The sequence below is a fragment of the Chelonia mydas genome, chromosome 1 (assembly GCF_015237465.2).
Source record: "Chelonia mydas isolate rCheMyd1 chromosome 1, rCheMyd1.pri.v2, whole genome shotgun sequence".
NCBI classification, from domain to species: domain Eukaryota; kingdom Metazoa; phylum Chordata; order Testudines; family Cheloniidae; genus Chelonia; species Chelonia mydas.
The window spans coordinates 59,600,727-59,613,770 of NC_057849.1; the positions used below are offsets into that span (position 1 = coordinate 59,600,727).

General features: G+C 42.4%; 1 protein-coding gene across 2 annotated transcripts; it reads right to left on the reverse strand.

Annotated features, from left to right (window-relative positions):
* Nucleotides 1–1,283: 1,283 nt before the first annotated feature.
* Nucleotides 1,284–8,490, reverse strand: CBY2 (chibby family member 2). 2 transcript variants are annotated; one of them, XM_043522605.1, is made up of 3 exons: nucleotides 8,436–8,490; nucleotides 7,719–7,929; nucleotides 1,284–2,497 (listed from the first exon to the last, which is right to left on the reverse strand). In XM_043522605.1, the coding sequence occupies exon 3, from the start codon at nucleotides 2,368–2,370 to the stop codon at nucleotides 1,405–1,407; it is 966 nt and encodes a 321-aa protein (XP_043378540.1). In that variant the 5' UTR covers nucleotides 2,371–2,497; nucleotides 7,719–7,929; nucleotides 8,436–8,490; the 3' UTR covers nucleotides 1,284–1,404. The 2 variants fall into 2 exon arrangements, with proteins under 2 accessions (XP_043378540.1, XP_007058833.2); XM_007058771.4 differs by lacking the exon at nucleotides 8,436–8,490 and having other exon boundaries at nucleotides 7,719–7,964.
* Nucleotides 8,491–13,044: the final 4,554 nt, after the last annotated feature.

Sequence of the window (13,044 nt, forward strand, 5' to 3'; positions counted from 1 at the left end):
GGGATATAGCACCGTTAGTCATTCAGGAACAGAATTATCCATTATCTGTACCTGCTGATTTAAAAATGTCTAACTTTAGTAGCTGCAGTTTAACATCCTCCCAAGATACTAATGGACAGAAAAGAGTGTTATCATCATCATATATTAAGACTATAACATCTGTTTTTTCCTAAAAATAGAACAGAAATATTTATTGAATACTTGTGCCTTTTCTGCATTATTATTGATAATTCTGTCATTTCCATTAAGTAATGAACCAATATCATTGTCGGGATTCTTTTTGTTCCTAATACACTTTAAAAATGCCTTCTGACTGTCCTTAAATCTTCGATTGTCCGTAAATCTGCTTGCCATTGATTTCTCCTAGTGTCCCTTTTCTTCCCTTATCATTATTTTATAATTCCTAGATTCTGATATATATTCATTACTATCAACTTCCATTTCTTTTTTTTTCTTCATTTTTTATAGCTGTCTTTACTTCCCCTCTAAACCAGATCTTTTTTTTTTTTTTTTTTTTTTTTACCAGTACAACCTACTTCCTTGATTATGAGATTGTGGCTTTTGGGGTATCTAGTAAAGTGTTAAACAATTCTCATTTATAATTCACATTTTCCTGATTAATTTTTTCCTCACAGCTGATTTGGCTCATAATTGTTTTCAGCTTTGTGAAAATGGCCCCTTTAAAGCATTCAGTGTGTTTGCGTGTATTTATATATATATATATATATATATATATTACTGGTTTTAACTTTATTCTGTTAGAACATTATAAATGTGATCAAGTCACGATCACTTGTACCGATGTTACCATTAATTTTTAGTTCTGTGATCCATTCTTCATCGATCAAGACGAGGTCTGAGATAGAATTCCCTTGTGCTGGATGAAATACTTGAGTTAGGAAATTATCATCTATAATATATAGAAATTCTTGGAAGGGCCCTGATTTTCAGAAAGTGTTGAGCAGTCATCCTCTGACAAACAAGACCCTTTAAGGTATCTCATGTTAGACACCCAGAATCACAAGCCGCATTTAAACGTTTAGGCCTTATTATCCTTAGAGTTACAGTTTAAAAAAATCACTTGGTTGGTAATCCCATGATCCCCTAGGAGTAAAAATCTATCAATCCCTAGCAGATGACATTTTTGCTCACGTGAGGCTAGGAAATATGGCCGACACAGCAACTTCATGACACACACCAATATGCATGTTATCAGAGGAGGAAACAAGAAAATAAAGATAAAGCAAAACATGCAAGTCTCAGAATAAAGCAATATTCCCCCATCTGTTTTTTTCTGAGTCTCCACCAGGACTTTATTAGAAACAAGGAGAGAGGTTTTTCCATCAAATGTGATCTAGCAGGTCTTTAGTGCCAAGCAGCACATTTCTCCTTGCTGATATTCATTTACCAGCACCTGTCTGGCTTCCTCATCTCATTACACTGCACAGGAGAAAGGGTATTGAGCTCCTTTTGCAGTATTTCCATCCTGGCCATAATCTCCAACACTGTGCCTTTCACTACAGTTAGCTGCAGCTTCAACTTATTGTTCTCTTCCCAGAAGACTTTGTTCTCTTCCTGAAGAACCTGGATTGCCTTTTTCTCTTCCAGAAGGGTCTGGTTCTCTTTTAGCAGGGCCTGGAGGGTTTGATTTAGTTTCTTGACAGCCTGGAGAGCCACATTTTCCTCCTGGATACCTGGGGCAGCCTTGTTCTCCTCCTGAACTGGGACAGCTTTGCTTTCCTCCCAGATGTCCTGGACAGAATTACTCATTTTCTGGAGGGCTGAGACAGCCTTGATCTCATTTTGGATTGGGTTGGCTTTGCTGTCCTCCTGGATGGCAGGGACATCATCCTTGCTCTCCTCCTCGATTGGTGTGGCTTTGGTCTCCTTCTGGAAGACTGGGACAGCCTGGGTCTCCTCCCGGAGTACCTGTAAAGCCATATTATTTTCCCGAACAACCTGAAGGGCCTTGTTCTCTTGGCTGACCTGGAAGCCTATATTCCTTTCTCGGAAGATTGGGAAGGGCTTGTTCTCCTTCTGGAGAACCTGCTGGAGGGTCTCATCATAAATAACCTGGATGGCTTTATTCTGCGTCCGGAGGCACTGGAGAGTTTTGTTCTCCTCCCGGAGGGCCTTGTTTTCAATCCGGAGGGCCTTGATCTCTTCCCAGAGTGCTTTGTTCTCCTCCCAGAGAGTCCAGTCATTCTGCATCTTCTTGTTGTAATGTTTCTGTTGGGAAGCAAAAGGTGGCTGATTATAGGTCTCACTCACCCATTTGCCATCTACAAAGACAAATGTCTCATCACTTAGCTTGACCCGAGGGGGAATGTAATCCATATCTGGTTCTGCCCGTTGCATTTGGTGATTCATCAGATCAAAAGTAAATGAAGTGAAGAAGTCTGTATGAAAAGATTTTCTTCAGTAATTTTGTAGTAGACTGTTATCCTTAGCAAGGAGTAGATAGAAAGGGGTCTGTGGAGAGGCTCAGTCAGGACTGCTGGAATATGGAATACAAAAACAGGATTAGTTATGAAGTTCAAAGACAAAACTGAACTCAATTAGACAAGAAATAAACGGATAAATCTAGTTCCCAAAGTCTGTTCGTTGATCAGCCTCTGTCGGAATGGTTGTGTTGGCTGAAAACAATTTTGCAGATGCTGGCAAAACTAATACTACTATATCTACCAGCTTTTTTGTGCACAATACAGCTTCATCCTGAGCGTAGTTAAGGGGCTAAAAGACAGGAATCTAGCTCCTTATGCTATTTCATTCCCAGTCTCTTCACAAGCAAATGAGTTTACAAATGTTATAGGTTTAGGCCCAATTTTCAAAAGTACCTTAGCAGGTTAGATGTCTGACTCGTACTGATATCAGTGGGAGTCAGGCACCTAACTTGCTTAGTGGGATTTTCAACAGCTCCTATCTGCATTTTTGTGGACCTTTGAAAATTCAGTCCTTGGTGCAGAAATTACTGGGTGAATTTCTGTGGCCTGTATTATGCAGGAGGTGAGACTGGATCAAAAAATGTAGAAACTTATGAAATGTAGAGCACAGAATGGTGTAACATGCACACACAAAATGACCAAAAACAGAACAAAAAACAGCCCTGAACCACAGCACCGGCCTCTGGTTTTTCATAGATGATCCTCTTGCATGTTCTGCCACCATCTCAAAAATAGTCATTCTAAAAAAGAATTCCTTATGTTTCTTTCTGATCTCTCTTCATTCTGTTCCTTTGTTTGCATCCATTGGCCGCTCTCCTGGTCTTCCTGTCCCCCAGACTTACATTTTCGGGATTATATTTGACTCTTTAGCTTCCCCTCCCCCAATGCTTGTTTCTTGCTAACCAGTCCTATTGCTTCTTCCTTTTTCACATAACCAAAACCCGTGTTTCCTTACTACTCCTACTGCTTGACCACAACTTAATCACAGAAAGTTGAGGCAATCTGCTCCTTCTCTCACTTTTCCTCCTTCACTTGGACCAAATGTTGCTGCTTATGTCACCTTCCTCTCGCAACCCTCCTTGTATCCATCAGCTGGCTTCCTGTCACATACTGCATCCAATTCGGTCTATTCAGCTTGTGTGCAGGGCCCTTGTCCGCCTCTGAGGTGCTAAGAACACTTTTGGCAAAAGATAAGTAACTATAATAATAAATGCTTTGTCCTCACCTTCAAACCCATATATAGTCTCACCTCCCCACACCTCTGTCCTCATTTTCTCCTATGACTCTTTTATCTGTGCACTCTTCCCAATCTGCTCAGTCCTTCTCTTCTACTCTCCTTCTCTCCTTTGCATCTTCTAGCAGGTTGTTTCATGTGCTGCCAAACAGCCTCTCTCTTGATTCCTTCAAATTCCTCTGTAAAACCCACTTCTTCCAGGGATACTCCCTACCTTCTTCTGCTCTCCAAAACCTCGGCACTTCCTCCTGATGAACTTTTTGTCTTATTTTATAAGCCATTTGGAGCAGGGAACATCTCTCAATGTATGTTTGAGAGTCACAGTGTAAGTTTATGGCAATAATGAGTGGTTTTATATCTGTAGCAAGGACTCACCCAGTCTGGCTTAAGGCCCCTCCACTGCATCAGTTTACCTTCCATTTCACAAGTGGAGCTCTGTGTTGACACAGATTTCACAAAGAATCCTGGCCAAGATTTTCAAAAGTAGGAGCCTAGAATTAAGTGCTTAACTCCATATTTAGGCATCAGATATATAAATGGTCTCATTTTCACAACTGCTCTACTCTCACAAATGCCACCAAAGTCAGTAGGAGCTAGGGCTGCTTGGCACCTCTGAAAACCTGGCCCATTTCTATTAGGTGCCTGCATGTGGATTTAGGACCCTAATTTTAAGCATCCAAGTTTGGAAATGTCGGCCCTGGCTGTGTCCTTTTCCAGAAAGTTTCAAAAAAATCACACATACCACACTGAGTTCTCTTTGCGATCAAGAAAAAGAAAATATGCTAATTTTTAGCTTTTCAGTGGTCCATGCTGCTGCTTCCAGTGGGAACTGAGATCAGCATAATTACCTCCTCCAGCAGCAATACAAACTTGTCTTAATTTTTGAGAAAGAACCCAAGGCATGTTACCCTGGTCAAACCTGAGCTGTGGGACAAGTCTTGTCTGGGTATTGCCAAGAAAATTCCCAGCACAACCTTTCATCATTTTGACTTATGTCTGGGGAAAGTGAGTTAAAACACTTTTTAGGGAGAGGTGTTCTTGTAGGCTTTAAAAACTTTACCTAATTCTGACATAATTCTACTAGACTTTACATCGTTGTTAACTGAAGCAACATAGTCAACTGCTCATGAGGCTGTCTGGGAATCAAAAGAGCCTAATAATGTAGCTTCTTTTGCATAATCTCCATCTCCTTTGTTACCCCCATTGGTTTCTCCTTCACTAAGACTATCCACAACTACCTCATAAATTACTGGAGTTTCTTTGACTTCTGAGGCTGCACCCTCTTTGTCCTAATAAGTGCCTGAATCTCTTACTAATTCATGTTTTTTCTATACATTTTTTAATTTTCTTAACTTTGTACACTCCTCAATTTTCTTACTTAAACTCTTGTGTGACTCAGCTAAGAGTTGAGTCTCTGCTTTTTCTCTAACTGATCGTTTAATAAAAATGCAGTGATCTCAATATCAGAGAGCAAAGATAGAGGTCACTGATTCATGGTTAATTATCTATAGTGTAGCATAAACACGTTACCAAAGTTCAGGGTGCATTCTCCATCACTGATCATTTTAAAATCAAGATTAGATATTTTTCTAAAAGATCTGCTCTAGGAATTATTTTGGGGAAATTCCATGGCCTGCGTTATACAGGAGGGCATCTTAGATTATCACAATGGTCCATTCTGGCCTTGGAATCTAAGAATCTATTAATCTACTATATATACACTAAACCTCCAAGGCAAATTCACTGCTATTCTCTCTGTCTCTCTCTGTCTCACTGATTGACAATCTCTTTTCAAATCTCATTTTACATGGGATTGATTTATCACTGTGTTACTCCAGTTTTACCCTGATTTCTATGGAGTTACATCAGTGTAAAACCAGAGTAATGTCAAGTGGTGAACCACACCCATCTTTTCTCACTAGCAGAGGCCTTTTAATTTCTCTTAATCTCAGTTATCATTTTCGTTTAGCTCTGTATTAAACAATCCTGTAAGCAGTTTGGAGGTACAGTTTGCATGAGCAAAGCTATCTAAAATCAAGTTGAATAGTATTCTTCAGTAGTAGTAGGTATATCTGCTTACCTCTGTTTAAAAGATAATAACTCTACCGATGTCCTGTTTCTTTTCTCTTTATCTTCTCCAATCATGCAGTTGGTTTATAACTATAGTGCATCCAATGCTGAGGCCCAGTGCCAGAAGCTGCCTCAGCCTCTACCTCCTCAAAACTGATTTTCAGCATGGCCAGAGACAGGACCATGGTGTTCAAACTGAGGCATGTAACAAGAAGGAAATGTGTCAGCCCCATTATGACATAGACGCAATATTCAAGCACATCCAGAGTAACAGTACAATTGATGGAGCTGAAAGGCATCTGCTCCCCAGGCCTGTTAGGCTTCAGTAGGATCTCAAGTGTTTCCCACCAAAAGTTTCCTAATACTATATTCTCACAACTTAATCTCCATTGTTCCCACCACAATCTCTGAAGAATATCTTGTTTTTTCCAGATCCGTATGTGGATTTTTTAAATAGAAGATACCTCCATTTCCTTATAATGAGTAGCTCATTCTCAAGCTCCTTCCTGAATCAAGTCCTCCTTCTGTTTTCCATCCTCACATATGATCTTAGAAGCAGTTCAAATGAATTCTTTTTCCAGTACTTTGTTTTTAGAGAATATGATTTGTTCCATCACAGAAATTCAAATTAGGTACACTTCTGAATTGATACTGAAGTTAACAAAACACCTTCCTCTTATCCAGTATGAGGCCTGCAGTAATTTTCCAAAACTAACTTTGAGGTTGGCGGGTTTTGGGGTTTTTTACTACAAATTAAAAGAGCTAGGATATCACTGAATCCTGTTAACAAGAAAATAGACAGCAGAGAGTATCCGGGCATTAAAGTTAATGACATTATCCAAAGCAGTTATTTGCACTTTCACATCTTTCCATTTTTAATGATCTCTTCCTATTTCTTATTTGCTGCATCTTTAAGAGTAAAATAAAGTGTTTTCTAATTCAAGTGTTCCTGAGTCACAAACACTACAGTTAATTTCTTCTCAGATGAAAATACCAAACTTGGCCTTAGCCCTAAGGTAATTGTGATTCTTTTGGAAAGTTGGAGGTAAACCAGTTCAGCTATTTTTGAGTTATGCAAGGATGATAAACCTAGGCATACAAATTCTCACTGTAATTTTTTCCACACTTCTATTTAATCTCAGACAACACTAAAGCATCACTAGTCACTATAGCAACTCCCTGAAGAGCATTCTGTTTACTTTCTAATTCAAGTATTCTACAGTGGAGAGCAGGAAAATCAGTTTCTTGCAAGGAGTTTGTCCTCTGATAGAAGGAGATTGAAGTTTGCTGACTGGTTGTAGGGAGCTTTAGGAAAGGTGATTGTTGAACGGGTGATCCTCCTCAACTCCTGGAGAACCAAGGGTGCCCAATATACTAAAGCAGACCTTGGCAGAAAAGCTTAAGGGCTCAGTAATTTACTGGAGCCAAAGTTAGCGAAGATAAGAACAATCCAGTAATAAGTACTGATCAAAAGAGAAAAATCCAATTCTTCTGAATTAGTAAATACTGCTAGGAGTAAAGTTTGTGTTTCATGTTTGTGTTTTATGTTTTCCTGCCTTTTCTCATAGCTGTACAAACTGGTGTGAATGAATCATCATTCTTTATGCTACCCCAGGATTTAAGGTTGATCCACACCAGACCAAAGTCAGTGGAAAGACTGATACATACTTCAATGGGCTTTGCATCAGCTCCAGAACTGGTTAATTGGGGAGGTACAACAAGGTATTTGTAGCCTATTTCGTCTGTGTTCATGGCATAGTAATTGATCAGAAAGAGTTACCAGGGATATCAAGGCATTCCTTCTGCTCTGAAAAGGACACAAGGGAATTGGGATGGCAGTGTATAAATTAGGGCTGTAAATTAATTGCAGTTAACTCAGCAATTATCTCAAAACAAATTAATCATGATTAAAAAAATTAATCAAGATTAATCGCAGTTTTGATTGCACGGTTAGTACTAAACATTGTTACCTTTTCTTGAATATTCCATTCTTTCGCAACATCAAAGAAATGCTCTACACATGTTTCAGCATAATGTCTCTCTTCAGAATGCATTACTGTTAAAGCAGTCAGGTGTGCCGTGGCTCCAAGATAGCTGTGATTGCTCAAGGATGTCCAGTGATCACCAGTCAAAGCAACAGCTAGTGCATTTTTCAGAAGCTCCAACTTTGTACTCTTCTCACTGTGATCATAGGTGCTGACTTTTGATTTTGCCGATGGGTGGAGCTGGGATGGGGCACCTACTCCCCTGAGGGCCTGCCCCATTCTGCCCCCGAGGCCCTGCCCCCATTCTGCTGCCTCCCCCTAGGCCCTGTCCCCTGAGCACCTCCCACTCACCGCTTGCTCCTTTCTGCCCCTTCCTGCCTTAAGGGTGAGATGTGTGTGTTTGGGGGGGCTCTGCCAGGTTTGGGGTGCTGCCCGCCCATCCTCTCCCCCAGTCCCAGCCCCCTGCAGCCAGCCCAGAAGCTACCTACCCAGGCTGTCTCCTCCGCAGGCCCAGCCCCCTGCGACCAGCCCAAAGCTATCAACCTGCCCTGTCTCCCTCCAGTCCCCTGCAGTCAGTCCAGAAGCTGCCTGCCCACCTTGTTTCCCCCAAGCTCCAGCCCCCTGTGACCAGCTGAGAAGCTGCCTGTGTCCCTGCTAGCCCCTCAACCAGCCGGGCTCCCTCTGCCCTGGAAAAGAACTCACCTGCCTGCAGTGAGAGCCAGGTTGGGAGATGCAGCAGCCACACGTGCTGGGAAACAGATGCTAGCTGCATGCAAACAGCTGATAGGTGGCTTTGCTCCAAAGAGCTGATTGGCCGGATGGGGAACAGCTGATTGGCTTCAGCGCAGCAAACAGCTGATAGGGGCTGTGCAAGCAATATAGCTGGTTGGTAGATCAGCACCCATTCTTTTTCCCCCAGGGGTGCTCCTGTCCCGAAGCACCCATGGAGTCGGCACCTGTGGTTGTAATGGTTTAACTGAAGTCAATCCTTCCTGTATTGGCTCCCCCTTTCCCAAAAGTTTCCCCAGTTCCTAATAAAACTAAACCCCTCCTCCCTACACCATCGTCTCATGCATACATTGAGACCCTGCAGTTCTGCTTGTCTAACTGGCCCTGCACATGGAGCTGGAAGCATTTCAGAGAATGCTACCATGGAGGTGCTGGACTTCAATCTCTTACCTAGCAGCCTCATTTGGCCTCCAGGACCTCTCTCCTATCCTTCCCTATGTCACTGGTACCTGTGACGTTGCACCCCATAATGCTTTATGGGAATATACTTTTGAATGTGTTATACCAATAAAATAAAAACCAGCAGGATCTTATTAAAGGGGAAAAAGCAAAATACCACATTTATTGTGAATACAGAAAGAATCACAGTAAGCAGTTAGTTATAGCTATAACATTCCATTCAATCTCATATTTATTCACACATTCATTCCTACAAACACACACAGAGGTTCTGCAAGGTTGTTATCATAGTTACCAACCTTTGAGTTGCTCATGCCAAGCCACTGGCCAGGTGGCCTGGACATGAGGAGGGAACAGGGCCTTGTCAGATGCTCATCTGATGCTCCTGGAAGTTGGTTTTCAGAATCAGACCCCCAAAGTTCTCACTTTCTAGAGTCCATTTTTATAGGAATTTCTTCCTATGCCAGTCTATGGGAATTGCTTCATCATGCTGTTGCTGAATCAATCAGCAGATAGCACATTCCTGACGGCTCCGTGCTGCTAGATGTTATCTTGTTCTTTGTTCTCCCATTTTTGAGGCTGTTGGGTGGATTCCAGTCTGCCCTCCGGGGGTCCTCTGGTTATTTCCACTTGACGCCTTCTTCAGCCGATGGACACTGGATTCTTAGGCTGGCACCTCCCTGATCATTCAGTCATTATTCACACCAAGCATCCATCCACAAACATCCTCTATCTCTATTTTAATCACAATTGTTAATACAACAAAAGGGCGGGGAGTCTCTGGGTGCTGTTTCTGTTGTTACAGAGTATTGCTTTGAGTCTCTCTCTCTGTGAATTGCTTTGAGAACAGACTCTGTCTTAGAATGTACTAACGCAATTAGCAGCTTGCAAGTTTCACACATAGAGGGAGCGAAACAGTACCAAAAACCAAGAGACCTCTTAATTAGTAATACCCTGGAATTTAAACTATGGGGAATCAAAGTCATTTGTGATTTTAATACAAAACTTCTTTAATATGATCCAACAAATGTATATATGACATAACTGGAATATGCTTTATGCTACATATGCCATGTAACATATTTCGGTAAAGGTTATGATCTGCTGAATCTATTCATCCTATTTGTATGCATGTGTCATTTTTGTACTCAAAGTTATGAATATTGGCTGTATACTTGTTTAATTTTAAATAGCCTCAGTGAAGCAGTTGATCAGCTTCCTGAAAAAAGACTATTCTCAGTAAGTGCCCAATCAAGAAACACTTAAGACAACAATGAACTTGGAGATTCCAATCCACATCTGAGCTTTCGCAGGAATGTGGCTTGGCTGGTAAGGAACTCAGTCATGCATGGACATTTGACTTGCCCATGTGACTCCAAAACTCCATTTTTTGTAGCTGGATTCTACACAGGGGGAGAGAGGGGTGTCCACTCACAAGGGGTATTTGAACCCCTGGGAGACCCCTCCATTTTGTCTTCAGCTGGCTCAAGAGAGAGCCTCTCCACCCCCAAAGGATACCTGAAAGAAACTGATACAAAGGACAGTAACTACAGGGGGTGTGAGTGATTGCTGGATCCAGACTAGAAGGAGGCTAGTCTGTAAAAGAGGCTTATTGGAACATCTCTGAGGGTAAGATTTTATCTGTATTCAGCTTCTTACTGTATTAGGCATAGGCTTGCATGGTTTATTTTATTTTGCTTGGTAATTCACTTTGTTCTGTCTGTTATCACTGGGAACCACTTAAATTCTACTTTTTGTATTTAATAATCACTTATTAATTAATCCAGAGTATGTATTAATACCTGGGGGGGGCAAACAGCTGTGCGTATCTTTCTGTCAGTGTTGTAGAGGGCGAACAATTTATGAGTTTACCCTGTATAAACTTTATACAGGGTAAAATGGATTTATTTGGGGTTTGGACCCCACTGGGAGTTGGGCATATGAGTGTTAGGAACACTTCTTACGCTGCTTTCAGTTAAGCCTGCAGTTTGTGGGACATGGTTCAGACCTGGGTCTGTGTTTGTAGCTGGCAAGCATGTCTGGCACAACCAGGCAGGGTTCTGGAGTCCCAAGCTGACAGGGAGGGCAGGGGCAGGAGTAGTCTTGGCACATCAGTTGGCAGCCCCAAGGGGGTTTCTGTGATCCAACCCGTCACAGTACCTACATGTACCATGACCACCAGCTCCTCCCCAGCACTATACATATGTCTATCTAGATGTCTCGAGAGATCCATAACCTTCACACCAGGCAGGCAAGTTACCACACAGTTCTCCTGGTCATCGCAAACCCATCTATGTTTCTAATGATATCTATGTTTCTAATGATTGAATCTCCCATAACTATTACCTGTCTCTTCCTAATAACTGGAGTGCCCTCCCCTGGAGAGGTATCCTCAGTGCGAGAGGATACCACAACATCATCTGAAAGGAGGGTCCCAACTATGGGATCATTTCCCTCTGCTCCCGGTGGATGTTCTCCTTCCCTGAGACTTTCATCCTCCTCAACAGCACAGACTGTCAGACTGCGAGTGTCCCGGAAAGTCTCATCTATGTACTTATCTGTCTCTCTCAGCTCCTCCAGTTCAGCCACTCTGGTCTCCAAAGCCTGTACACGGTCTCTGAGGGCCAAGAGCTCCTTGCACCGAATGCACTCGTACCCCACCTGCCCATAGGGCAGATAATCATATATGTTACATTGGGTCCAATAAACTGGGTAGCCCCCACTCTGTTGCTGGACTTCTGCCTGCATTCTCTTTTAACTCCTGCAGTGCGTTCCTTTGTTGATGTTTTGTTTTTATCAGGGGGTGTTTCTGACTTTTCAGTTCAAAGACTGTTAAGTGTATCTAGTTCCCCCCTCAAACGCTCCCTCTACGAACTCCCTCGCAAAACTCCCCTGTTAGTCAACCCTGGTCGCTAGCTCCTCTGGTCACTTAGCTGTGGCCTTTTTTAAAGCCCTGCCCCCTGGTTAAGGGTTGATGGGTGCTAAAGGACTTGGGGATCAGAGCCTCCTAAAGAAGCTCTCAGCCATGCCTAGCAGGCCACTAGGCTCAGCACACGGTCCCCCAAACAAACAGACCACACGGTATATTTCAGTCAAGCAGCAAACACACCACAAACACACACACTACTGACAACAAATGTACTTCAAGGGTCACGTAATTGCTTCTCCTTCACCTGAAGAACTCCCTTTCAAAACTCCCCTGTTAGCCTCTCCTGTTCAGGAGCACCTCTCTCTCCCTGATGTTTATCCCTCTGAAGTATTTATAGAGAGCAATCATACTCTCCCCCCAGCCTTTGTTTTGTTAGGCTACACAAGCCAAGATCCTTACGTCTCCTCTTGTAAGACAGTTTCTCCATTCCTCTGATCATCCTCGCAGCCCTTCTCTAACTTGTTCCAATTTGAAATCATCTTTGTTAAACATGAGAGATCAGAATTGCACCCAATGTTCCAGATGAGGTCTGGTAATAACACTTCCCCATCTCTACTGAAAGTACAATGGCTGAAATATCCTAGGAGTCAATTAGCCTTTTTCACAGCTGTATCACATTGGCAGACCCATACACCCAGGTCTCACTCTATCTCTGTCACTTCCAACTGAGAAGTCCCCATGACCTTTCACTTTGCACTACGGCTGTCAATTAAGGATTAATTCACAGCACAATTAATGTGTTAATTTTTTCATGAACTAATCCCACTCCAAAACAGTGGGGGCCTGGAGCCCCAAAACCAAAAGCTCTGTAGGTGGTGGAAAAACTGGAAACCCAACCACAGAGCTCTGTAGGTTTTCTATTTAAGTACAGAAATGGAAAAAAAACCTCCCTGTAAGCAAAGAGCAGCTTGGAATGAAAACCTGGTTTTGAGTCTTCCGTTTTTTGCACCTGGGGCTACTGAGTTATTGCTCTGGGACTTTTCTCCATCTCTTGAAGCCAGGTGTGTAATAGGGAGTCTGCCCTAGGCAAAAGAAACCATTTCCTTCTCTGAGCAGAATGCTCGTCAGGCTGAGAGAATAAAGCGTCATTGACGTAGGAGGTAGAGAAAGCTCTCAAACTAACAAGCAGAAGAGGAAAAGAGAGCATGGCATCTCCACCCAGCAGCAGAGAGAAGCTTGGTCTGGGTTTTGCCA